This window comes from Equus caballus, chromosome 3, assembly GCF_041296265.1.
Source record: "Equus caballus isolate H_3958 breed thoroughbred chromosome 3, TB-T2T, whole genome shotgun sequence".
NCBI lineage: Eukaryota > Metazoa > Chordata > Mammalia > Perissodactyla > Equidae > Equus > Equus caballus.
In genome coordinates this window covers 113,632,821-113,659,591 of record NC_091686.1, presented here as the reverse complement: position 1 = coordinate 113,659,591, position 26,771 = coordinate 113,632,821, and the positions used below count along the sequence as shown (strand labels likewise).

Sequence of the window (26,771 nt, the reverse complement as noted above, 5' to 3'; positions counted from 1 at the left end):
TTGTCATCCTGGTTGCCTCCTTCCTGTCTCTCCTGAGTTGATGCCCAGTTTCCTGGATTCTCTGTCTTCCTCTTTCTTGTTTTATGGAGCCTATCTCCAATAGCTTCTTGAGAATATGCCATAGCGACTAAATTACTGCAAAAATTGAGGACCTGGCCCTGTAAGTGGAATTCTGTTAATCCTAGCTCTCTAAACTAATTGTCTCTAGGATTTGGGATCCATCAGGAAGTGAGATTGTGACCTCCAAGAAGTTGCTTAATTTCCCTGAGTTTTCTTATCCGTAAAATAAGGATGATAAACTTAACTCTGAGGGATGTTGTGAAAAGTAAACGAAAATTATGCTTTTAGAGTGCCTGGCACATAATAACAGCTCAGTAAATATTAGTGTTTGAGGTTATGATTTCCTGAAAAACAAGTTGGTTAACTTCCCTGAGTTTCCTCATCTGTAAAATGGAGATGAGAAACTTAGCTCAGGGGGATGTTGTGAAAAGTAAATGAAAATTATGCTTTTAGAGTGTGTGGCACATAGTAATAGTTCAATAAATATTAGGTTTTGTGGTTCTTATTTCCTGAAAACAAAGCAAGCCTACTCATCAGTGGCCGTTGAGGAAGAGGGCGTCTGTCGACGTTCTCATAGTTTGGGGGAAGAAACATCCTCCTTCCGATGACTGAACTCTCCTCATCTATTCTCCAACCTTGCTTCTTCTTTGGGGCTCCCTCCTCCTGGACTGTGGCCAAGATGAGCCAAGAGCAATATCTTGTCCTCCGTGATGTTCCAACTCAGTCCAGGAACTGAAGCGGAAAGGGGCAGAAAGCGAGCGAGGGTGGTGTCAGGGCGACAGTCGTGCCCACTGTCAGCTGGGCGCAGCCACTTTAGTGCGAGGAGAAGCAGCGAGTCCAGGAGGCCCTCCGAAGTCCCCGCGATGTCTGCCCGGGGGTGCAAACCTTCGCGGCTGCTGCTGCCCGCGCTCCTGCTGCTGCTGCTGTGGCTGCCGCGGCTGGCTGTGGACGCCGCGGGCGCTGCCGGCGCGCGGTGGAACGGAGAGGGGACCAGCCCGAACCTGCAGAGCATCTTCCTCGGCCGCTGCAACGACTACAGGCCACTGCTGAGCCCCGAAGAGCAGTGAGCGCGGCCGGGGAGCCTGGGGGCGGGGAGGAGGAGGGGACTGAGAGAGAAAGAAGGAGAAGTAAAGGCGGGGGAGAAAAAGACAAGGGGAGGGGCAAATGGGCAATCTAGAGGGGAGGAGGGCGTGGGGAGGAGGAAATGGGGTCTGAAGGTCAGGGGCGTGGGGGAAAGTAGAGGGTCTTAAAAAGAGGGGTGTGGGTGGGGGGAAGGTGGGGGTTCTAAAGGTCAGGGGAGCCGAGTGTGGAGGGTGGCGAGTTTAGAGGTTGGGGAGGCATGGGGTGGGGAATCTACGGGCGAGAGAGGCGCTGTGTGGGGTCTGGAGGTGAGGGGTGTGCTTGTGTGTGTGCATATAAATGAAGGAAGGATAGGAGTGGTCTAGAGGTGACGATTAGGTAGAGATAGGTTTGGATGACAACCAGCATATGCTTAGCCGGCACCATCAAAGCCAGGCATATGGTCTCCAGCTGGAATTCCATGAGTCCAGGTATTTTGGGAATTCAAATTTCAGATCTTCTAATCTAGAGGACTTTTTAAGTTTGAGTTTTTCTTGCCAGCACTGGCTTCTTACAATTTTTTGTTCCTTCTTTGTACCCACTTTTTCTGTTTTCATAGAGTCCCCTTCTTGTGCCAGTTTTTTTTTTTAAGATTGGCACCTGCGCTAACATCTGTTGCCAATCTTTCTTTCTTCTTCTCCCGAAAACCCCCCGCCCCGCCCCCTCATACATAGTTGTATATATTCTAGTTGTGAGTGCCTCTGCTTGTGCTATGTGGGACGCACCTCAGCATGGCCTGACTACCGGTGCCATGTCTGCCCCAGGATCTGAACCTGGGCTGTGGAAGTGGAGCGCAGGAACTTAACCACTCGTCCATGGGGCTGGCCCTGCCCGTTGTTTCTATTGTGACATATTTAAGGCAAATAAAAAAGAGCAGAAAATAAGATAAGGAACACCCATGTTACCCAGCACCCAACATGGAAAATAAAAAGTTACAAATGCAAGGGGAAATGTTTTGGGAAAGCTGGAATGTTCTTCAACACTCGTAGCTGGCAGTGGAAGTCATACTCTGCCTTGGCAGGAGGTGGAACAGCCTTTCTCAACACTTGGCGCTCACTCCTGGTTTTACAAGGTCCGGCACGTCCGCCTGACCTCACTGGCTCCCAACCCCACAATGGACCACATCTTTAAATGAAGAGGCCCCTGAAGCTGGGAGACTGTGTGGTTTATTGGAACTGTCACCTATCTCAGTGCCTTTTCTGCTCTCTCTGTGAGCCTGGGACAAAACTGTCTTCCTTGGCTCTACAAAATTTGTGTAGCGCCTTCTGAGAGACACTTCCACTGTCAGATTTCTAAATCCATCACCTAAGTTATATTTTTGATATATGACATAAGGGCTTGTAAAACTCTTGGAGTGCTTTAATAGAAATCTATCATATTGTAATTTCTGTTTCTTTTGCACAGGAACAAGAACTGCACAGCCATCTGGGAAGCCTTTAAACTGGTGCTGGATAAGGATCCCTGCTCTGTGCTTCCCTCGGACTATGACCTTTTTATCAGCCTCTCCAGGCACTCTCTTCCCAGAGACAAGGTAAAACCTGGCTGTCTGTCTCCAGAGATGGACAGTGCACGGGCCAGGTGTGACATCAGCTGCCCTCAGCGACCCTGCAGTGTCACTGAAACAACAAACAACAAACTCACGATGTGCATGCACAGCTCTGTGGTGGGAAGGTGGCTCTGTTTTCAACAGTGACCCTGGGCCTCCTGCCTGTTGTGGGCAGAAGGAACCTTCCTAAGTCAGTGCAGGAATCACAAGGACATCAGGACCTTTTCACTGGGCCTCTGTCCCTAGCCAATTCTGAATAACCTCCGTCCTGACTGGCCCCAAAGGACTGAACCTTGAGTAATTCAGAAAACCCTCAACCTCAGCATCCTCCCAGAAAACCAATCCCTCCTTTTAACAGGCCTTAGGATTTTATCTATTTGGTACCAGTTTCTTTAAGAAAACCATGTCTGTGTTCTGTCTGCACTCAAAGTTCTAAGAAAATGAAAATAAATGAGAAAATCTGTATAAAATGCTTGCTTAGAACAATACCTTGAGTTTAAAGAAAATTTGATACCATTTTTATTTCTCTGACATAATTCTTTTTTTCTCCGGTTTTATTGAGATATAATTGACATACAGCACTATATAAGTTTAAGGTGTACAGCATAATGATTTGATTTATATATATTGTGAAATGATTACCACAATAACTTCAGTTAACATCCATCATCTCATATAGGTACAAAAAAAGAAAAAGAAAACAAAAGTTTTTCCTTGTGATGGGAACTCTCAGGATTCACTCTCTTAACACCTTTCCTGTATCTTGTACAGCGGTGTTAGCTATAGTCATCGTGTTGTATATTACCTCCCTAGTACTTATTTATCTTATAACGGGAAGTTTGTACCTTTTGACCACTTCCTCTAATTTTCCCTCCTCCTACCCCCGCCTCTGCTAACCACAAGTCTGATCTCTTTTTCTACCAGGTTGGTTTGTTTGTTGTTTCCTTTTTATATTCCGCATATGAGTGAGATCACACAGTATTTGTCTCCCTGACATCATAATTCCTAACCTGATTTTTTCACTGTAAAATCAGGGAATATTGACCCTAACAAATAATCTTAACATTGATGTTTTCATTTTTAAAATCAAGTAAATGAAGCCGGGAGGTTCAGAGATATAACAGACTGAAAGCATGATTTTTAAGTATATGTTGCATTTGGAATCTTGCTGCCTCCCTATCAGTAAAACGGGGAGCCCGAAATTTTGTTCTCCTCTCTCATAGATTTTGGTGCTGGTTGGTGAACTCAGTAAATATTTACTGAGCTCCTTCCATGTGCCAGGCATCATGCAGGGGTTGAGGAGGCAGCAGGGAGCAAAACAGCCCTGCCCTCAGGGAGCACCCAGTCTAGACATGGACTGACTGGACTCCCGAGGATCTGAGGAGATAATGGGCAAGCGGGATATTGTTATTTGCATTATTGTGATGTGAAAACTCTATAACTTTATAGTGGAAACTCTGACATATAATATAAAAGTAATGCACTTTTGAGGCACTTTACACTTCAGGAAGTACTTTCTGTGATCACATAGCATCCTAACCACAGCTGTGGAAGAAGAGAAAGAGCTCATGCACCCCATTTTTCCGATGTGGAAACTGAGGCACAAGGAAATTACACGCCTTGGTCAAGATCACGTCTAGTGTATGACAGAGTCAGGATTCGAACCCAGGTCCCTTGATCTTTTTTTAAATCCAGGAATATATATTCAATATTGTATTACTAGGAAAATACTTCATTAGCATTTGCATGATGCCCTTGGAATAAAGGGAAGAGAGGTGGTAGCACTCTGAATGGGTAAATAAAGACAAAGAGAAAGAATGTTCGGTTGTCGTGAGGCAAGCCAGAGTTCAATGAGAAATGGACGGCTGACTTAATGATATTGGACCTGAAAAAAATCTGTTTTGCTTTTATTTTACATTTTAATTTTGTATTTGTTTTTCCTTAGTCTCTGTTCTGGGAAAATAACCACCTCCTTGTCACCAGCTATGCAGACAACACCCGTCGCTTTACACCTCTGTGTGATGTCCTGTACGGCAGGGTTGGAGATTTCTTGAGCTGGTGTCGACAGGAAAATGCCTCCGGTAAGACTCCTGCACAAATCACAAGAAAAGTAAGAATTCCTTTACTATGCATTTGCCATTTGTGCTAAATGCTTTCATATACATTTACCTCATTTGATCCCCCTCGATCCTCTGAGGTAGGTGGTAATAATACTAATTAAAAATAAGAATAATAGATAGAGAGCACTTAGCTTTGCTGGGTACTTTCTAAGCACTTTATAAATATTAACTGATTTAATCTCTGCAACAGCTCTGTGGAATAGGTCCTATCCTAATTCCTATTTGGACAGTTGTGAAAACTGAGGCACAGCAAGGTTAAGAAATTTGCTCAGGGTTGCACAGCTAATAAGCAGCAGAGTTGGACAGTCTGACTCCAGAGCTCATGCTCCCACCCTGCACAAGTCTGCCTCTCTATCCTCATTTTCCAGAAGGGGGAAACTGAGGCTTAGGGAGATTAATGACTTGAGGAAGTAGGGCTAGGGTTCAACCCTCTTCTGCCGCATTCTGAAACTTGTGCTCTTAAATGTCACTCCTGGCAGCCAGGAGATATTTCTGGATTAAAGTCACTGTGAAAGTTAAAGTCACAAGGGCTGCCCTGATGGCAGTGAAAACTCTCTTCACTCATCCAGCTCCCACGCTAGAAACTGCTGATACAGTGGTTCCGGCTCAGGGAGCTTGTAGCCTGTCAGAGCCTGTGCCCTGATGCAGGAGGAACTGGGAGCTAAGGAGTGGCAGAGTGAGACACCAGCCCAGACCAGGGCATCGGGGAAGCTTGCAGCGGCTCTTGACTCATGAGGATCTTTAAGGAGGAGCAGGAGGAAGGCCCACCAGGAAAGGAGGTGGGGGGACGTGTTCCCTCCGTGAAGGCTAGACATTGTTCCTCCCTGGGTATCGGAGTCACTCTATGAGTTTACCTAAGCTCAGTTCTGTTTATTCTCCTCCCTTCATTCGTCTATCCAACTAAATTCATAGAGTGCCTACTGTGTGTCAGGCCCTCCTCTTCTACTCACTGAGAACATAGCAGAGGATAAAACAGGAAAATCATACCCCATCCTTACATTATGGAGGGAGGGGATAAACAGGCAAGTAAAATATATAGTCTGCCATAAAATAAGGGGTACAGAGACAAACCAAACAGGCAAAGAGGAAAGGAGGTGCCGCAGAGGTGAGGAGGGGAGAGGAAAGTGTTGCAGTTTTAATCAGTGTCCAAGGAAAGCCTCACTGAGAAGTGATATTTGAGCAAAGGAATGAAGGAGATGGGGAAGAGCATTCCCTGTCAGAGGGAACAGCAAGTGCAAAGATCCTGAGTGGAAGTGTGTCTGGCATATTTAAGGAACAGCAAGGAGAACAGTAAGTAAAGATAAATGTAGTAGGCTATGAGGCTAGAGGAATAAACGAGGGCCAGACAGCACAGGACATTGTGAGGACTCTGGCTTTCACTGTGAGTGAGATTGGAAGCATTGCAAGGTACAGGTCAAATGGCCATGGCCATTCTTCCAGTGGACAGTGACCAGGAAGCCTCGGTTTGATTATCCTGTGGAGAATGGGGGAGAATGAGGGAGGATGTGATGGAAAGACTATGAAGAGAGAGAGTGTGGTGTAATACAAAATAAATGTTTGGTCTTTGTCCCCTGGTTCCTGGCACGCAGCTGCTAATACCTTTGGACTCTGAGGAGTGAGGAGAGTGTCTTTAGTGTGGTAATGAGATGACTGGTGGTTGGGGGCCCCTAGATAGCTTCAGGATGAGGGCTGGTCACCAGAAAGACCAAGGTATGATTAAAGAGTCGGAACTTTCAGCCCCATCCCCTGTCGTCGGGGAAAGGGAGAGGGGCTGGAGATTGAGTTAATCACCAATAGCCAATGATTTAGTAAATCATGCCTACACAATGAAATCTCCATAAAAACCCCTAAATGATAGGGTTCCAGGGCTTCCAAGATGGTGACACCTCGAGGTGCTGGGAGGGTGGTGCACCCAGAAGGGCATGGGAGCTCCACATGTGTCCCTTCAGGAAGGACACATTTTGCCCTGTTTGGTTCTCCCTGGGATGATTTGTCAATTAGAACTTTCTCCTTTTTTATAGAGTAAATGGGGAACAAATCCCATTATATATCTGCTGAATTTTGCAGATATAAAATTTAAAATTTTAAAAATTTAATATATTTTAACATTTTATATATTTTAAATGTTATAATTTTTTTTTCTGGGTTAGGACTATCACTTTTCTTAGGCTACTTTTTTGTATTCACTTCCAAGACCAGAGTTAATTGGAGAAGGTGCTTCTCCCAATAGAGCAAAGAATTTTTTTATCACTTTAGTAGAGCTCCAGTCGAGAAATAACCCAGCTGCTTAGGCCTCCACCTTCCTCATATTTGTGACGAGTAGATTGACAAATGTCTTCCTATCACGGGCTGGGTGGTCACTCACCAGGCTCCTTGTGGACTGGGTGGGTAGAGCTGTGAATGTCAAATTCCTGCATGTTGTGCAGAATGCAGGCTAAATATATTTTGGGGAGCTGGCAAATATTTTAAGTTAATTCTTCCCTGATATAAACTTTGAAATGAAACGTTTGTCTCTTTTCCCCTTAGGACTCGATTACCAATCCTGCCCTACGGCAGAAGATTGTGAAAACAATCCTGTGGATTCTTACTGGAAAAGGGCATCCATCCAGGTAATCCTGGGATGGACAGGTTGAGGTTGAGGATGAAGATTCATTGAAAATCTCATGAGTTTATGTTGAACAAGAGTCATGCTATTAATATAATAAAACTGCTGTCTCCGATTTGATTATGTCACATTGCTTGAAGGGCGGCAGTGTTTGCATCTGTTCTGCTGGGTGGCTGAGCAGATGTGGGACCCACGAACATGGGGCAAAGGGGTTCAGAGATTGGGCCGTCAGGTAGTTACTTAACTTCTCTGAGCCTTTGGAACACTCTGATTCATTCTCTCCGCTCCATAAAGGTGTGAGAATTTAAGGAGCTAAAATACTTAGTATAGTGCCTGGCAGAGAAACATTCAGCTAATGTTAGCTATAGATGAGGACATGAATAGTTATTATTATTACTATTATGTCGTGGTGGTTGTTAATATTTCACAATCAATGTGATTTTGGTTGCTGTGTAAAATGAGGCAACCCCTGCTTTGTGGGAGACCCCAGGACATCTGGGATCGAGACGTGGGGGTCAGGAATGTCCATAAGACTGATAATAATGGGAGAGGAGGTGATAAGAGACTGAGAATAAACTGGAGCTCTAGAAATGGTCCCCTTAAGGCAGGTCCGTTCCTCAGAGAATATTGTCACCAGAGTAAATGACAGTTACCAGTAGCTATACAGTACCAGTGACTGCAGCTTAACATTTTATGTCACCAGGGTTAGACCAAAGATTGGAAATAAAGAGGGTTAAGTCCTTAGCTGAGTGCCTGGCAAAGAGCTGTTGACTATTAAAAGTTAGCTATATCGACTGGGAGTGGACTTCAGGTCCGTCCACCCACTGCCACCACCCCCCTTTCAGGGCTATTAGTGTCTCTTTTGGTCCCATTTTCTCATCTGGATCACCAGGTGTCCACTGGGCCCATTGTTAACCGAGCTGAGATGGATTGGGTCGGATCCTCCACCATGGTTGCAGTTGGGAGCTAAGCAGAGGGCCCGCTCCAGGCAGAAGACATTCCATCCATTCCCGTGCTCTCCTGCCAGCTCCAGTGGGAGTGCTTTATTTGCGCCCACTACCCACAGGTTCCATTTTGAGCGCAGGCTCCAGTCAGTTGGCAGTGGGCTGCCCGAGCCCCTCATTGAGGACTGGGAGGCTGCAGATGCATCATCACCTGAGGGTGGATCATAACAGCAAGCCAGGGGTGATGTCAACCTTATACATAAGGGAACCGTATATCCTACCCAGCGGATCCGCACAGTGTGTGCTCCAAACCACCATCTTCTACTTCCTCCAGGTCTATAATGGGAATATAATCATCGTGCCCACATTTCATGAGCCCTTAGAATATGCTGGGTAGTCTGGGCATGAGGAGAGGTGGTTTAGCATAGCGATGAGGAGAGGGTCTGAACCGGAGCAGAGAAGTATTCAGTAAATGTTAATAATTATTATTTTAAATGATTTGATTCTCGCAACAATCCTATGAAGTAGAGACTCTTATTACCTTTGTTTTACAGATGGGAAAAATGAGGGAGAACAGGTCAAGAACTTAAGTCTTAAGTTTAACTTAAGCTTACAGAGCAAATAAGGAGGATAGGGACCAGGGGGCAGGATTTGAGACCAGGCAGTCTGGTTCCAGAGAGCAAATTTTCAACCACTACATCACACAGCCTCATTGTATCTGTACGCATTTTTTTAAATTAATTTTATTTCTTATCATCAATGTAATAGCTGCTTATGATAGAAAATGACAAATTATGGAAAGCATAGATGAAAAAATTAATCATCCACATTCCTGCCACCTAAAGGCAGTCTCTTTAGCCTAGTGGTCATCAGCATCTGAGGATTTAAGCATGGCTGTTAGCGCTGTTTGGAAGCAATCTGACACCCGGGTGGCGTGAAGTGCATTGTTTTGCTGCAGCTGGTGCTGGCATCACTTTGCCAGAGAATGAGAGTGGCCCCAGACACGTATCTCATTCTAGCATAAGCATTCTATGAGGGAAATTAAATGTTCTAGTAGTAATTGAACTGGAGATTTGGGAACTTCTCTGTGCCTATCTCTCCCTTGGGAATTTCAGGCGTTGACTTTTGCCCATTTCTTTTTAACATAGTAGAGCTCATGCTCCATCCATCTAATCTTGCATTTTGCTTTGAATGTAAGTACTTCCTATGCTATAGCAAATCTTTTGTAGACTTTTATTAATGGACGGCTAATATTTCAGACATGTAAGTACCATGGGTTGCTTTCCATTCCCTTGTTGCTGACTGTTTGAGATTGGTTACAAGCAACGCTGCAGTACACATCTTTGCGCACAGTGCTTGTGGTGGTCCTTTGTGCTGTTTACCAAATATTTCTGTTTCATCTTCTGAGCGTGTGGTTTGCACTACTCTGCCTCTTGAAGTTACTTATGTGTGACTTGCACTGGCCAATGAGATGTGAGTGGGAGTGACTGTGCGACTTCTGGTTGGAAGCCTCTAAGAACTGGTCTGTGATTTGCCATTTTTCCCTTCTTCCCCCTGACAGTCAGCCACTTTGCAGATGTGGAGACTTCATCAGCTTGGGTCCCAGAGCAAGGACAATGGACCTGTGATAAACATGTAATATGAGCATGAAATAGTCTTTGTTGTTTAAAGCCATGGTGATTTTGAGGTTGTTTGTAATGGCAGCATAGTTTAGTCTATTCCAGCTGATGCAATGCTGGAATCTATTTCACATTATTTTCTTAGAGTAGATTCCCAGACATGGAATTACTGAGTCTATGAGTTTTTGCCATTTCAAAGTAGTCTGCTTTCCAAGATACACTAGTTGCATCCCTACCAGCCACATGAAATACCAAATTTATCACATTCTTGACAAGATGAGAACTGTTAATTGAAAAAAAATATCGCTCATTTCATAGCTGAAAAATGATGTCTTAGTTTACTCAAAATAGTTTCTTCTTCTTGCAGTATTCAAAGGATAGTTCTGGGGTGATCCATGTCATGCTGAATGGTTCAGAGCCAACAGGAGCCTATCCTATTAAAGGGTAAGAACGCCAGCACCAACAAAAACAACAAAGATGCCAAAATGTTTATTTAGTTCCTTTGAGCGGAAGCTTAAAAGAATCCTCCTAATCTCCAATCTAATGCTTGTCTGGAAGTTCTAGTAGAGCAAAACAGGTCAATGACCTGGAGATAAGAGCCAAGTCTATACATTTATGCTATTAACAGCTGATGAATCCATGAATGAAATGTGACTGAAAAATAAAGGCTAAAAACCAAATTTAATATGTAAATCAATTAACAATGAAATAGAAAAGTATCATATTCCCTTAGGACTTTAAGAAATGTCTTTCCTGTTTCTCAGTTTTTTTGCAGATTTTGAAATCCCTTACTTCCAGAAGGATAAAATCACACGAATTGAGATCTGGGTTATGCATGAAATCGGGGGACCCAATGTGTAAGTTATGGTGCTATTGATGATGGTAATTGTGCAAACATGCTTTTCTTGGATGTGATATCATCAAGTCTGTTTTACATTTTCATTTTTGGGGAAACAGCAGCCTTCTTTGTTTCTAATGTAGTGGGTAGAGAAAGGCAAAAGCTTGACTTTCTGGAAATGCCACTAGCCAGTCCTGAGCCCACAGAGAAAACCTCCTTTGTCCAGATAACTCCTCCCAGCCAAGGAAAATCATGTTCCTTTCTGAGTGGCCTGGGCAGCATTGGATAGGAGACTTTCTTACGCATTTGTGTGGGTCAACACCACTTTCTCTGTCTGGTTGTCTGAAGCCCAAAAACCCTCGCCAGGAGTTCTCAGAATTGACCCAAGGACTATGTAATGAAGACTTTATTGTCAGAGAAAAACCTCTTCCACAACTGTGTCTCAAATTGGCCAAGAAAACTTGTAAGATCCATATTTTGTGGGAAACCACTCAAGTTTGTATAAACGCAAGCCCGAACACATCCTTCTCATCAGTGAAGGGCACTGGTGGCAAAGCAGAAGATAAAAAACTTAAACCCAGTTTGTTCAGAGACAAGCCAGTGAGGCCAAGCCAGTTAAAGCTGTGCAGCCATGATGGCGCTTCAGAGGCAAGCTGGGGCCTTGTTCTTCAGAGCATTGATGGTACATAGAGGAAAGTGTTGCCAACGCCAGTGAGTGGATGTGTTATTGAAAGTATATTCTGGGAGAATCTTAGCAAATTCCCCGTTTCAGGCCCCCAGGACCCTCTAAGACTTACCATACAATGAATGATATTTTTTTCCTGTTTCTTGGGCAATCGATTAAATTTGCAAATGACCTATTACATAGTTATACCAGGATCTGCATTCCTCTTCCCAGAAGACAAATTATACTTTCCGTTGCATGAAGAACAATGCATATAGCTTTTCTTAGTCCTGGGAGAAGTCACTCTTTGTCTAGAAATTATGCTTGCTTGTTGTTTTGATGTATCTATCAGAGAAAGCTTGTCCTTTGAACCGACTTTAATAAGATACGGAGACTGCAGTTGAAGGTCCTCTCAGGCTTCATTTCCGCTGCAGGAGAGGTGATAACGGAGTCAGAACACCTGCTCAAACATTTATGCCATAGGGTGGAGTCGCTGGCCATGAGCTAAGAAAGTGGGAATCCTGAACTGCTCAGATTTTAGGAAAAAAAATCAGAGGCAGGGAGCTAAAAACAACACAGCTAACAGCTGATTGTGTTTAGCACTGCTTTGGCTGTGTTTATTTAAAAAAATAGTAAAATAACCCATCGACTAAGCTCTGTGTCTAGGTGTCCTGAAACCTCCAGATCATTGCTTACTAAAAAATTCTGCGTCATGAACTTGGCCCAGAGAAGGACATCATCCCAGATTTTGGCACGGTTCTAAAACATGATGTCATTCAACACCTTGCCCTCTTCGTTCCTGTAACGCCCCAAATTCCACTTCTTCTGTGAAAACTTCCTCCAATGGCTCATTTCCTCCTAGTATGCTCCCTCTCTATTAATTTTATAGCAGGGAGGCTGTTTACCTTCTCATTCCACATACACTGAGGCAGGGCCCTGCCTGCGATGTGAATACCATGCCGACTAACCCCAGCTGGCAGTGCTGTAGCCACCTCTGTCTGTTGTTATAAATCCCTCTGCTTAATTGTGACCATTGGGAAGGTAAGAACTCCTGTTGATGACAGTGTGGGGAAATAGACATCTCACACTCTGTTGGAGTGGTCAGCATGGGTTCAGTTTGGCAGGGCTACTCAAGAGCCTTAAAATTCGTTCAAAACCTTGGTGCCAGAAAATCTACTTTCAAGAATTTATGCTAAGGAAATGAATAATTAAGGATATGTATGAAAATGAGGGTTTAACGAAGTTCACTGTAGCGTCAGTGATGTTGAAATATAGGAATAAATCTTGATCTTTAACAGGAGGGGGCTGGTCTTATGAATCATGTCCTGATTATGTAAGTGAGACCAAGCAGGAATTAAAAATAAAGGCAGAGGGGTATATATGTATATACACAGACATGAGCAAACGCAGAATACAAAATGCATTGGACAGCAGAATCTCGTTGTTATATTTTAAAAGTCTCGTGGGAATACATATATTTAAAAAGTCTAAAATGATACACACCAAAATGTTAGCAGCAGTTATCTCTAGTGATGTGAGATTTGGGGTAATTTTTTTTCCTTTTCCTTATTTGCGTTTTCTAATACTTTTTTATTTGTATGTTTTTGTCGCCATTTAAAGCTGAACTGAATACACGCTAGGTTGAGCAAGTTGGCAGTCAGCATTGCGCCAGCTGGGACGGGGGGCACTTAGCGGAGGGGTGTTGACTGGTGGGGCTGTGATGCTCCCTGTGGCGCACTGCGCATGCGCCGGCACAGGCGCTCCCAGTGCGAGTCCTCAAACTTTGAGCTCGGTATGGCGGGTTCCGAGCGCTGCGTGCTGGGGCGGTGCGGGTCTATCGCAAGCAGCGCTTTTGCGTTCAGAGACTTTCCCAAATGCTTTTCCAGAGGGGGGAATATCCAAGGAGAACATGGTCAAAAGAAGTTTTAATTAGCCCAGAAACAACTTCCTCTTTCCTCTTCTCCTTTTGTTTAATTTTTATCTTTTTGTTTTTATGTTTTAGGGAATCTTGTGGAGAAGGCAGTGTGAAAGTCCTGGAAGAGAGACTGGAGGAGATGGGTTTTCAGTACAGCTGTATAAATGATTACGTGTAGGTGGCAGATTATAATCGGTGCATATCTTCAAAGGTGGAGCGGTGATCGTGGAGCCTAGGGGGCTGTTGAAAGGGTTTTGGGGCCATCAGTTCTAAAGGCCCCGGGACTGTGCCTTTTGGGTTGTCTCTGGGTGTGGGGAATGGGAGTGCCTTCTGGCCAGGGTTCTGCCCGGCCCCTCCTCCACTTCTGTCCAGAGTCCTGTTTAATGACACTGAAAGGACAGACAGAGTAGCCGTTTATCATTGGTGCTTGTCCAGTTTCCCCCTCACTTGCTTACACATGGTGAGTAAGCTGAGAACAGGGGCTGTGGTCCTGGCATCTTTGGATGATACGCTGCAGTGGGATCCTTTCCCAGGGCAGGTGCTCAGCTACTTCCAGGCAGATACATCCTCACTGCAGACCAATAGGAAAATAGTAATAGCTACCATTTATTGAGCTGATCATGGGCCAGACACTTTATATACGTATAATGAGATATCGTTTGAGGGCGTTTCTGATTCTTGGAAATGTAGTAAGTTTGGCTCAAACCCTGGGACAGTTGAAAGCCCTGGATGGGGAATTTCTCACCTTGCTGCTTGCTTCCTGCTTCTCTGTGCGTCAGCACCTAAGTCTGTGGGCCTGTTTCATTCCTGAGGCCAGAGTCCAAAATTGCGAGGACTTAGTGGCTTTCCTGAACATTTGTGGGTATGGCAGGTATGCAAATTACATCTGCGGTTTTGTCCAGTGCCCATGACCATCTGGCTGGCTCTGCTGCCCTCTGTCTTCTGAATAGCTCTGTGGGCCAGATAATCCTCCCATCCGAGCCAAGCCCCTTGGAAGTGTGGGTCTCCCTGTACGCATGCCTCCCCGAAAGAATGGGCCCCTCAAAGCTGTTGTCTTTTCCCACAGCTTAAAGCTGTACCGTTTTACTCATCTCTTATTGCTAATGCTCTCAGGAAATTCAAAAGTCAGGTCTTATTAATACCCTCTTTTAAAAACAAAACAAAGAAAATACTCTTGTGGAAATAGAACCTATGTACAGAAAAATGCACAAACCATAAGTGTGCAGTTGGATGATTTTCACAAGTTCAACATATACCTGAACCAGCACCCAGATCAAGAAACAGAACATAACCTGCACCCCAGAGTCTCCTTTGCGCCAGAGCCCCTGGTCTCCTTCCCTGCCCACAGCTGTCCTCAGGGTCTCAGCCTGCTTCTACTCACTCCAGTGTTGTCCCCACCTAAGCTGGCCTTCAGTGATGTTCCCTTGCGAGCCCGACTCAGCTCCCCCAGCCCCGTTTCTTTACTGCGCATGGACTCTTTCTGTGTTAAGGTGGGCGTTTGTATTGCTTCTGGGAACACAGAGGAGATAACAGAAGGCTTAACGTGGGATTGTGACGAAGGTTAACAAATCAAACTCCAAGCCAGATGTAAATGAGAACCTCCTGCCTCTCAAAATTCAGATGACATTGGCCTCTGTCCTGCGTCAGTCGAAAGTTCTCCCCAGGGTTCTTGCAAATTTTGGCTACATCTTGTCTTTTCACAGCCTCTCTTGCCTCTTGCTTGTTTTCTGCTTAGCATTGTATTGAACTAGACTCTAAAACTCAATGCGTTTTGGGGGAGCATAACACAACAATAACAAACTACTCCCATAAAAAATGTCTGCGTAGTGTGGACTTTACCGAAAAGTAAACAAGTCCTAGGGAAGGGTCACATAGCATACCACAGAGGAACAGTGTACCTGCTGTTCTTCCAATGTCCTCTCCAGTCACCTTGCCACGAGGGATCCTCTGTAGGCCTGGCTCCCACCCAAAGCCCAGTGTCCATCGGTCCCTGGCTCCTCTCTTCACTGTGCCTTTTCCTACCCCCCTGGCTGCCCTGGAGCTCCACATCTTCTCCCTCTATCGTGAGGAACAATTTAGCTTTCTTTACTGAAGCCTGGGTACCAGCCATCACTGTGTGCTTTGAGTCCAACCTTTTGCCCAAAGTACGTATCAAGAGGTTTTTCCGAGGAAAATCGTGCATCTATACAGAACTGGTTACACACTTGGGCTCTAGAGTAAGCCCACAAGGCTCAAGTTCAGCTCCTCCACTCCTACTGTGAGGACTTGCGCAAGGTCCTCTGGACAGCTTTCTCACCTGTAATTGGAGATGACAGTAGTACTTGCTCCATTGGGCTGTTGTGAAGATTAAATGATATAATCTATGTAAAATACATAATCAGGTTTCTTGGTACATAGTAAGTGCTCAGTAAATGTTGGCTAATATTTTTAAAAAGAAACCGTGTGTTCTTCGAGGTCAGAGACTTCGTATCCCCAAGTACCTTGCAGGCACATGATACATGTTTGATGAGTGAATGTCATTTAAATAATCTCTTAAATATTTCTTTTCATTTTATAGACCAGTGAAGCTCTTAAAGTGCGTGGACCACAGCACTCATCCTGACTGTGCCTTAAATTCGTAAGTAAATATCTTAACCCAACCTCCTTGCTTCCCCAAGATAACCAGTCCTTACTATTTGCAGAACACTGATGAATTGCAATATGATTCTGCCCTCACCCCCTAAAACACCGGGCTGCAGAGGAAGGTTTGTACCTCTGCACTGCACTCCTCTCAGTTTCCTTGAGCTACCAGGTTGGTGCAGATTTGATGAACATCTACCCAGGTGAGCTGAACTCCTGCCCTGATGCGGCCCTCTGCTCCAGCTGCACTTGCTTCCACAGGAATTCTAGGAGTAGGGTGGCAGGAGGACCTTTTAAAATTTATTTCTTAATCCTTGTATATTTTAAAATCGTATTAGATTTTTTGAGAAGGTAATACATACCTTCATTATGCAATGAAATTCAAAGATATAAAAGGGTAGAAAAAGTGAATAAACTTTCTTTCTCTATTCCTAGTCACCCAGTACCCTTACCCAGAGGCAACCACTATTTCTGGTTTGTTGTGTATCCTTCTAGAATATTCTGTGCCTGCAACAACACACACAGAGGCATATTTCTCTTTTCTATTCTATACATAGGATTCTACAACTGGCTTTTTTCACATAATAGTGTGTCTTGGTACTGTTCCCTATCTATAGATAAAGCTGCCTCATTCTTTTTAACAGCTCTGTGGTATTCTGTTGTATGCACGTATCATGATTTTTTTTAACCCATTACCCATCGGTGGACATGTAGATTGTTTCCAATATTTAGCTATCATCAACAAGGAATATGAGGATTTCTTTTTCCCTCCACTCCCATATCCTCAAAGTAATTTCTTTTAACATTTAGGTCCATCTCCTCCAGTATGTCCTCAATGCACAAACTTATACATGTTACCAGACACAGATGTAAGTTTGTTCATTTATTTGTTCTTGGTTTGGTCTTGTTTTCATTTATTTATTTGCCTTTGTTTTTGTACAAAAAGCACTCATACTAGACATATTGTTCTGCCATGGGCTTTTTTCACTTAGCGGCATAAGGGCATCATCCGTTTAAGTCTGTTCATACTTTCTGACCCAGTCTTTGAGTGGCCACAGAGTATTCTGTAGGATGGCCTCTCCATCATTTGTTTAGCCATTTTCCAGTCATAGGCTGACTCCGTTGTAGGTTGTAGTGTAGTTGTTTTGTTATTATAAACTATGCTGAAGTATAATCATGGATTATATACCTTGAGTTCTTGTGCAAGTATTTGTGTAGGACAGATAACCAGAAATGGAGTTGCTGGGTCAAAGGATGTGGATAGTTTCAATTTTGATGTTTCAAAAAAGCTGCACCAGCGTACACTCCCACCAACATAGTGGTGGGTGCACTTTTCTCCCCTCCTTTGCCCACACTGGGTATTATTTATATCTGTATCTGTGTCTGAATCTGTATCTGTACCTGTACTTGTACCTATATATATGTCTAATTTTAATCAGTTTTGTGGGTAAAACATGATGATTTATTGTTATTTGGATTTGTGTCGGCAGGAAGATTTCTGAAGCTGCTGCCTGAGTCCTCTTCCCTTTCTTTCCTATCTGCTAACATCATATGCATCCTTGAGGACCCAACTCCAAATGTCCCTTCCTCTGTAAGGCTTTCCTGATTCTTCAGGTGGATATTAGAACCCCCTTCTCTGCTCTCCAAGGACTTTGTGCCCAACTTGACTATAGCACTTCCCTCTTTCTAGCCATGTTTTAGTTCATTCCACATGTCTGTCTCCCTCACTCGATTTGGCGATTGCATCAACTTCCTCTTTGTGTTCCTCATCACAGTTGCACATAGTAAGTGCTCCATAAATGTCGGTAGGATCTAGTCTTCCATCTGCAAGGGGAAGAGAACTAATCAGGGCTGGACATCAACTCTGTGCCAGGTTGTGCTGTGTGAATTACAGAGCACATTTTGTGCATCCTTATAACTAGTCCATTAGATAGACAGAGAGACAGAGAAAGAGACAGGGACTGCTCGTCATGCCCACATAGCTCTTCTTCCTTTCTTCATTTAGTAATAGAACCCTTGATTTTAGTTGGGCTGATGGCTATCAATAATAATGTGTGTGCTTCCTAGCCTTCCGTCTCACTGTGGCTGAGTGATGTGTGCAATTTTTGGATTAAGCCTTTGAAAGGAAAGAATATGCATTCCCCTTCCCCTTTCCTGCTGGCTGGGGTATGAATCCAGAAGGTGTGGTGCTGAGCCATCTTCAACAGGGCGTGGCAGAGCGACACAGCAGAGGGAGGCTGGGTGCTCCCATACCGTATCAGCCTGGACAGTTACTGAGAGAGAAATAAACATCTGTCTTGTCTAAGCCACTGGGATTTGGGGTCGTTTTAACAGCAACCAAACCTGTATCTGAACCAATGTGGAAGGTTCCGTTATCCTCATTTCAGAGGTGAAGAAACTCTGGTGAGAGAAGCTAAGGTAGGACTCACCCAAGACCACCCAGCTAGTGAGTGGGTCTGAAGCGAGTCTGTGAGGTTCAGAATTTACTCTGGCAACTGTTATGCTCTTTTGACTGGAAGTTGGGACAACAGATCCACCATCACCTGCATGTGTACTCGGGGCTAACATCCCGGGGGTGGGTGATGGATTTAAGTTCTCTCCCACGCTCTGCTGTCCATTCCCTGTGAATTTGGCTTGCATTTTTTTGAGTTCTCTCACGGGAGATGAAGACCTGTGGACCTGGGTCTTCACTTTCCTCACCTGAAAATGAAATCCATCCTCCTCTCCCTGCCGCTCTAAGACCTTCAAGGTTCCTACCACCACGTCCAATTCCAGCCTGTCCTCCCAGGGTCTTCATACTCTTTCTCAACACACCGCCCACTGCTCCTCACCGGGAACTTTCATTTCAGGCTAGCTTTGATCCACTTTCCTAAAGACCCCCGTGCTTTCCTGCCCACAAGCCTGTGGACACTGACCCTTTGGTGGTAGTCAAAGCACTGCAGGTGGAGACAGATGGCCTGAATTTGGCAGTTTTCTCATCTACAAAACTAAAAATAATGGGAACTGTCTTACAGGTTAGTTGTGAAGATTGAATAAAACCAAGTGTGTGTAAGTGCCCAACCCTCTTTCTAGACAGTGCAGGAGGAGGGCTTTCCAGAGCCTGGGCTGAGCACAGGGTTGGGTTCCTATAGCTCATGTAGAGAGCACATCAGCTGAAATTCTTAAATGCAAGCATCGCACACCAGCTCCAGGTAGTTCAGTAGAAATGGGATGTGTTAAAGGGTTTGAGGTTGCTCACAGTATCTTCCTGGGAGAGCCAGAGAAGCAGGACTGGAGGCCACACCAAAGTGTCACCCAGAACTGTCCCAGGACAGACCCCGCTGCAGCCTGTCTGGGTACAGACACCTCAGGGAGTGCCTGTGATACTCGCACCTGGATGATGCTTCTGGAATCTCTACCACTGCTGCCTTGGAAAGCTGGTGCCTTGGGCACTCTCATGGCTAGAATGGACCCTATATGGCAACTGCTGTTTTAATCCATTGTGCTCACCAGGGCAGATCTCGTTGGCAGAGTTTTGGTCATGTGTTTGTGCTCTAACTGTGAGGAAGTCTGGGAAAGTGAGTCCCTGCTTTAAATCCAGTCCCATGGCTTTAAATCTCATCTCGATGCTGGTGACTCCAAAATGAATCTCTCTAGTCCAGGCCCTCACTGAACACCACACTTATATACTCAACAGTGTACTCAGTATTTCCCCTTGGATGTCTAATAGATATTTCAAACTCAACACATCCAGAACTGAACTCCTGAACTTACCTGCTGTGGTAGGTTGAGTCATGGCATCCAAAGATATCCAGGTCCTAATTCCTGGAACCAGTGAATTTTACCTCATATTGCAAAAGGGACTTTGCAGATGTTATTAAGTTAAGGATCTTGAGATGAGATTGTACTGGATTTTCCAGGCAGGCCCTAAATGAAATTGTAAGAGTCCTTGTAAAGGGGAGGCAGAGGAGATTTGACAGAGAAGAGGAGGAGAAGATGACATGATAATGGAAGCAGAAATTGGAGTGATGCTCGAAGGTAGAGAAAGGGCATGGAAACAGATTCTCCCCTCAGGAGATGTTCCAGAAAGAACCAGCCCCACTGACACCTTGACGTTAGCCCAGTGAAACTGGTTTCCAACTTCTGACCTCCAGGACTGTAAGAAAATGAATTTGTGTTGTTTTAAGTCACTAAATGTATTACAGGAAACTAATACACCCCTAAACTTGGTCTACCCATAGTCTTCTCTGTCTCAATTGATGGGTGGGGGTAACATTCACCTGTCCCCAAATCCCCAAACGCCCCTTCCCGAAATCTTGAAGCATCCTTGACTCCTCCCCTTCTCTCACCCTTCACCAGAAAATCCTATTGGTTTGACCTACCAAATTGGTGGAAGATTCAGTCGTCTACTGTGTCTAGCCTGGTCTGAGCCACTCTCATCGCTCACCTGGATTATGGCCATAGGCCCAAAAGAGTCTCCCTGCTTTCACCTTGACCCGTTCCCCCCATGGTGCCTTTGAAACTCAGCTACTAGAGTTAGCTTTTGATTTCTATTGTTTATTAGGGAAATTTTCCAACATATACAAAGTGTAGAGAATAGTCCTTTAAAATTTTAGTCATGTCACTCAACTGCTCAAAACACTGCCGTTGCTCCCACGTCACTCAGAGTAAGAACCAGACAGCCTGCCCTGGCCCCACTTCTCTCCACTTTCTTCTGTTACTCCCCTTCCCTCACTGAGCCTCAGCCACAGTGACCTCCTGGAATGTGCCAGGCACATTCTCACCTCAGGGCCTTTGCCCTCGCTGCTGCTGTTCCCTCTGCCTGGAAGCCCCTCCCCCATGTGGCTGACTCCCTCACCTACAGTAAGTATTTGTTCCCATCTCACCTCCATGATGTCCCCTTGACCTCAGTATTTAAAATTATAGCCTGGGCCATAAATTCCGGCTCTGGGAAACCCCTTATGTTGCTCTATTTTTCTTTTTTATAGTGTTTACCATCTTCTGACTTATTTGCTTATTAAGTTGATTTTTTTATTTCCCGTCTCTCACTTGTTAGAACATGAGCTCCATGGGGACAGGGGCTTTCACCTAATTTGTTCACTGATGGTTGTCTCCCAGGAACCTAAAACAGCCTGCAGCTTGGTAGGCACTTAGGAATGAATGAGTGAATGAATGAATGAATGAACGAAAGATTGTTTCTACCATGGGTAGGAATAGATTTGAGACAAAGAGTGTTCAAAGACGCTGGGCAACTGAAAGGAGTGGCATGTGTCCTACAAGAGGTGGAGTGGTGTCCAGCAGCAGCATATGTATAAGGTCCAGATTTTGATTGCAAGAAGCAGAAACCAACTGTGGCTCACTTAGGTGGAAAAGGGGGACCAAGGTTGTTGGGAAGATTTGATAGAATAGACAACTCGGTGAGCCAGGGACCTCATAAGGCCTGGCGGGGTGGATGTGTGTAGTGTTACAGTGTGACATAGATCTTTATGGTTTTACTCCTTGTCTCCTTAACAAGACTGTAAACTTTATACAGATACAGATCCTGTAAAATTCCTTTCTCTAAAACCCATTGCACCCTACACTGCCATTCCTGAAATAGGTAAGTGGTGCCACACTGGCGCCAGTGCCTTGGTTTACCTCCCCTGCTGCAGGATGTGGAAGGTGAATGAGGGTGGCTCTCCTCACCTGTCCTCAGGTGTTTCTGAGCACTTCGGATGTGTCAGACTTTCAGCCTGGCGTTCTGGAGTCATCATCTCATTTTGTCCAATCACATTCCTAGAAGGTGGGCAGTTTGATCCTCATCAGTGATGCTGAGGTTCAGAGAAGTTCAGCAGTCACTCAGGGTTGGCTAGAGCCAGAAACAGAAGCCAGGTTTGTCTGTGTGTAAAGTCCTTGTTTTTCCCACCGAACCACACCGCCTCAGTGTGCCGCTGGGGTTTGCAGTACAGCAGCTAAGGAAGGGGTTATAGTTCCTGACCTGCTCTTCTTTCTTTGTTTGGGCATTCTTTCAGGGATTGTTGAATTGATTTATTTATGACGGTTCTTTCCCAGTTCCTTTGACGTCAAGAATAAAATCCTTTTTCACTCTTTGCCAAGTTTTTCTCCTCTTTTATTGCTGTGAAAGGAATTTTACTAAACTCTTTTTAAAACAACCTAGCAAAGAATATTGATAGATAATTTATGAAAGAGGAACCACCAATGGCAAATATGGAAAATTATTTCATCATTTAATAACAGTGAAATGCAAATTGAATAAGGTGCAATTTCCACCTTGACTTCATTGACACATCTTAACAAAAAATAGCATAAAAATATTTTAAAGATGTTATTCAATGCTTGATGGAGTTGTGAATTGGTAAAATGCTTTGGGAGAACAATTTGACAATATCTTTCAAGAATTATAGAAGTGTCCTTAATCCTTGACCCAACTCAGACCTTAGGGTATTTCTGGTACCTTATTCTAAAGAAATTATTCAAAATGTGGACACAGCCTATATGCTCAAAGATGTTCACCAAAGCATTCTTTATAATACTCAATCAGAAATGCAAACATTGGGAGCTGGGCCTAAATATCCAATGGCGAGTGAATGGTTACATCAAAGGGTTACATTTACTGGATGGAATAGAATGTAGCCATTAAAAACAATGGTAGATGTTATATGCCAATTATGTCTCCATAAAGCGGGGGTGGGGGGGTGGGGAACTTGATGGATAATCATACAGCAATATGGAAAAATTCTCATGAACAATTAAATTGAAAAAATATGTAGAAAACAACTTTATATGTTTATAGGTTATAATATTGGCTAAAAATTCAGTAGACTGATAATCTACAGGATTGGTGAGGATATGAGAAAACAGACATACCTTACTGAAATAAGGACTCACTATTTTGGTCAGGGTCAAGGGAAGACATCAGATCTCTCATCTTGGCCCAAATTCTCTGTCCAAAATGTGTGTCATCGTTGTGTCCAGTTCCTCCTCCCCAACCATCCCCTACCCCCACAGCTACTCAGGTCCTAAGCCACAGAAGTGGGAATACCAAATTCTACTTGCTTAGGAATAGTGGGGTAAAGGACTGTTAATCTGCAAAGGTTTAGAATAGAATAAACAGCTCATATCATTATTATTAATACTTTTGTGGTAAGTTTAGGAGCAATCTGTATTGTTTGGTATTTAATTTATTTGCAACATTTTAGAGAATTTAGCATATAACAATAGCTGTTGGAATAGCCCTGTGATTCCAATATGGTAATTATTAAATAACTGATTTTAGACTTGGGATTTTTAGTTGAAAGTTATAAGAGAATTTTACTAAGTTTTTAATCATTGGAATGTTTAAGAGAATTAAAATTAAATTTTATACATTTATTAGATTTATTAGAATCAAGTATTTGAGAAGGTTTTGCTCATCTAAAGTCATTTAAAGTATTAAAGTATTTTTAAAAGAACGTAATATTTTTAAACTTAAGTTTAAAATAATTTAACCTGAAGTAATTTGAGTTTAAAATATTTAAGGGAATTTGAATAAATGTGAAGCCTCCTTAAAAATTATCAGAACTCACCAGGTTTTTAAATAGAACAATATGATTCATAAATTAAATAGAAAAGTATGTGGGAAAATCAGGCTTTTGAATTTATGTCTTTAATAGTTAGAACTAATTTTTTTAAAAGATTGGCACCTGAGCTAACATGTGTTGCCAATCTGTTTTTCCTTCTTCTTCTCCCCCAAGCCCCCCAGTACATAGTTATATATTCTAGTTGTTAGAACTAATTTTTAAAACCAAAGTAACTGCAAATAGTGTTTTTTTCTGTGCATAAAAGCTGCCCTCAAGCACAACCTGACACCGACATGAAAAGCTTGAGCTAAATTGTGACAAATCAATGCATAGAAGGTGGGCCCAGACATGCAAAGCAAAGGAAAACAAAACTGTGTTTCTATTTGTGCATGATAATGGGTATGAATGATAGAAAGAGGTCTGAGAGATGAACTCCAAATTGCTAACAGAGGTTACTTCCAGGGAACGGGAGTGAGAACCGGAAAAGGATGAAGGGAGACTCATTATTACTCTGTTTAGTTCTGTATTATTTTATTTAAACAAATGAAAATGTATCCTTGTATTAATTCATTAATTATTTAAAGGTGAAAAAAGAAAATCATCAATTTTGAATGAATCAAGTCTGGGACGTGAACTGAATCAGAAGTGCAGTGGTAGAACATGTCCAGCAGGAGGAGCCCTAGTACAGATTTGCGGGCTGCTGGCGATTCCTTTAGCAAAAAAGAGGGGAACTGCTGAGCAAATGGAGTGAGGATGTTTCAAGGACCCCGGCCAGAGTCGAGAGCCAAGGGATACATTTCCAAACCAACATCAGATTGTTTCCTAATTTAAAAAATTTCTCTTTTAATTGGTTTCAAAGAATTCAGTAATTTCGGTTTTTAAAAATCCAGTGGTCAGACCCTATTGGTTATGACCAGAGTCCGTGTTTTGGCCAGGTCCTGTCTTGATGTCTTTATGTCAGGACAGGTTTTCCTCACCAGTTAAACTCTGATGGTGAAATGTCCGTCAATGGAGAACTTGGCTGACTTTATGGTACATCCACACAAGACGAATTCATCCTTGAGGAAGAATGAAATAACTTGATATGTACCATATGGAAGGATGTCCAAAAAATGGTGTTAGGTGAAAAAAGCAAGTTGCAGATTCCATTTGTTCTTAGATAAAAAGATATGTGAATGTGTGTGTGTGTGTGTGTGTGTGTGTGCATGCATACGTGTGTGTATCTCATTCCTGGAAGGACAACTCAAACTACCAAGATTGATTCTCTATGAAAAGTGGGAATGAGGGGCTGGCCAGTGGTGCAGCGGCTTCGCTGGTTTGGATCCCGGGTGCAGACATGGCACTGCTTGGCACGCCATGCTGTGGTAGGCGTCCCACATATAAAGTAGAGGAAGATGGGCACGGATGTTAGCTCAGGGCCCATCTTCCTCAGGAAAAAGAGGAGGATTGGCAGCAGATGTTAGCTCAGGGCTAATCTTCCTCAAAACAAAAAAGTGGGAATGGGGAGACTAAGGGAATTTTACTTTGCATTTTATAACTTTCTGTACTAGTTCCATTTTTCTGCAGTGTGCGTTTATATTTTTGAAAGGAGGTGCCATACACTAACACTGACATTTTCTCTATTTCCTTTTTAATTTGCAGGGCAGCAGCATCTACTCGAAGAGAAGTCCCAGCCCTTTACGCAGAACAAAGTGCCGGCCTTATCGTTCTTCTCTTAGTGGCTTTGGCTTCAGTTGCTGGAGAGTAACTAGAGACTCAGCTCTGCTGCCCTAGCGAGCCCCAGCGCTGACACCTGCCCTCACACACTCATCCCTCTTGTTCTGTGTGCACCAAGCAATTCCATTGTCTAAAGAAGCTTCCCACTGGGAAGACAATGTCCTGAAATGGGTTTTTAATGATACACATGCTCAGGATTTCAGAAATAAGACATTAGTTCTATTTTACAGGTTAAAACTGCTGCATTAGAATTAAAGCACATTATTATTTTCTTATTTTCATAATGGTACAAAGCATTGAAACCCAGATTGTTTGTTATACAATCAAACATTTTTAGAAAATTCTATAGAACTGTATTTTATATATTTTCTAAGTTTTTCTATATACCCAGCAGGGCACACTGCATGCTTGTTGATAGCTTATGATATACGTACATTATATAAATGTATGCCTATATATTTGGTAGGCAAAGATTGATGTATAAAGATGTTCATGGGGCCAGCCTGGTGGCGCAGTGGTTAAGTTTGCACATTCTGCTTCGGTGGCCCCGGGTTTGCTGGTTCGGATCCTGGGTGCGGACATGGCACTGCTTGGCAAAAGCCATGCTGTGGCAGGCGTCCCGTGTATAAAGTGGAGGAAAATGGGCACGGAGGTTAGCTCAGGGCCAGTCTTCCTGAGCAAAAAGAGAGGATTGGCAGCAGATGTTAGCTCAGGGCTAATCTTCCTCAAAAAAATAAATAATAAAAATAAATAAATAAATTTTAAAAAAAGATGTTCATTTAATCGTTATTTATAACGCAGGGAGGAACCCAAAATGTCTAATAATAGGAACTGTTTAAATATGGTTTGGTGTATGTATTCCATCTGCAGGATGGAATATCATTCAAATAGTAAAAGTCGTGTTTACCAATCCAAATGTCCTTCAGCTGATGAAGGGATGAACTAATTGTGCTACATCTATATGGTGGAATACTACTCAGCAATAAAAAGTAACCAGCTATTGGCATTGTGCTAAGTGGAAGAAGCTAGATCAAAAGATTACATACTGTATGATCCTATTTACATGACATTCTGGAAAAGGCAAAACTATAGGAATGGAGAACAGATCAGTGATTGCCAGAGGTTAAGACTAGACGGAGGGCTAAGTAAAAAGGAACTGTGTGGGGGGAATTTGGGGGAAGTGACGAAACTGTTCCATGTCATGAATCTACGTATTTGTCAACACTCACGGAACTGAACATCAACAGGAGCAAATTTCACTGTGTGTAAATGAAATGTTTTCCAAGAAAGTTTAATCACAAAGGAAAATATCAACAATAAGTGCAAGAGATGGGATATAAAACTGTTTATCATATGATCCAATTGTCTAAATATGATACAAATGTAATATATATGTGTGTTTGTATGATATACATGTTGTGAATGAATGAAAGGAAAGGCAATAAATCAAAAGAAAGATCAATTATCA

General features: G+C 43.3%; 1 protein-coding gene across 3 annotated transcripts; it reads left to right on the top strand.

The window, feature by feature from the left end:
• Positions 1 to 571: 571 nt before the first annotated feature.
• BST1 (bone marrow stromal cell antigen 1) lies at positions 572 to 26,771 on the top strand. Of its 3 annotated transcripts, XM_023638339.2 has the most exons (10): positions 771 to 1,123; positions 2,584 to 2,710; positions 4,671 to 4,806; positions 7,372 to 7,454; positions 10,381 to 10,457; positions 10,778 to 10,870; positions 13,518 to 13,604; positions 15,988 to 16,047; positions 16,860 to 16,918; positions 25,229 to 26,771. In XM_023638339.2, the coding sequence occupies exons 1-10, from the start codon at positions 771 to 773 to the stop codon at positions 25,303 to 25,305; spliced, it is 1,152 nt and encodes a 383-aa protein (XP_023494107.1). In that variant the 3' UTR covers positions 25,306 to 26,771. The 3 variants fall into 3 exon arrangements, with proteins under 3 accessions (XP_023494108.1, XP_023494107.1, XP_070118744.1); XM_023638340.2 differs by lacking the exon at positions 16,860 to 16,918 and having other exon boundaries at positions 572 to 1,123; XM_070262643.1 differs by lacking the exons at positions 771 to 1,123; positions 16,860 to 16,918 and adding an exon at positions 1,206 to 1,610.

Coding starts and splice junctions, on each gene's coding strand:
- BST1 (XM_023638339.2), top strand. CDS start 771: ATGTTCCAACTCAGTCCAGGAACTGAAGCGGAAAGGGGCAGAAAGCGA. Junction 2,711..4,670: donor ACTCTCTTCCCAGAGACAAG/GTAAAACCTGGC, acceptor GTTTTTCCTTAG/TCTCTGTTCTGGGAAAATAA. Junction 10,871..13,517: donor GAAATCGGGGGACCCAATGT/GTAAGTTATGGT, acceptor TTTATGTTTTAG/GGAATCTTGTGGAGAAGGCA.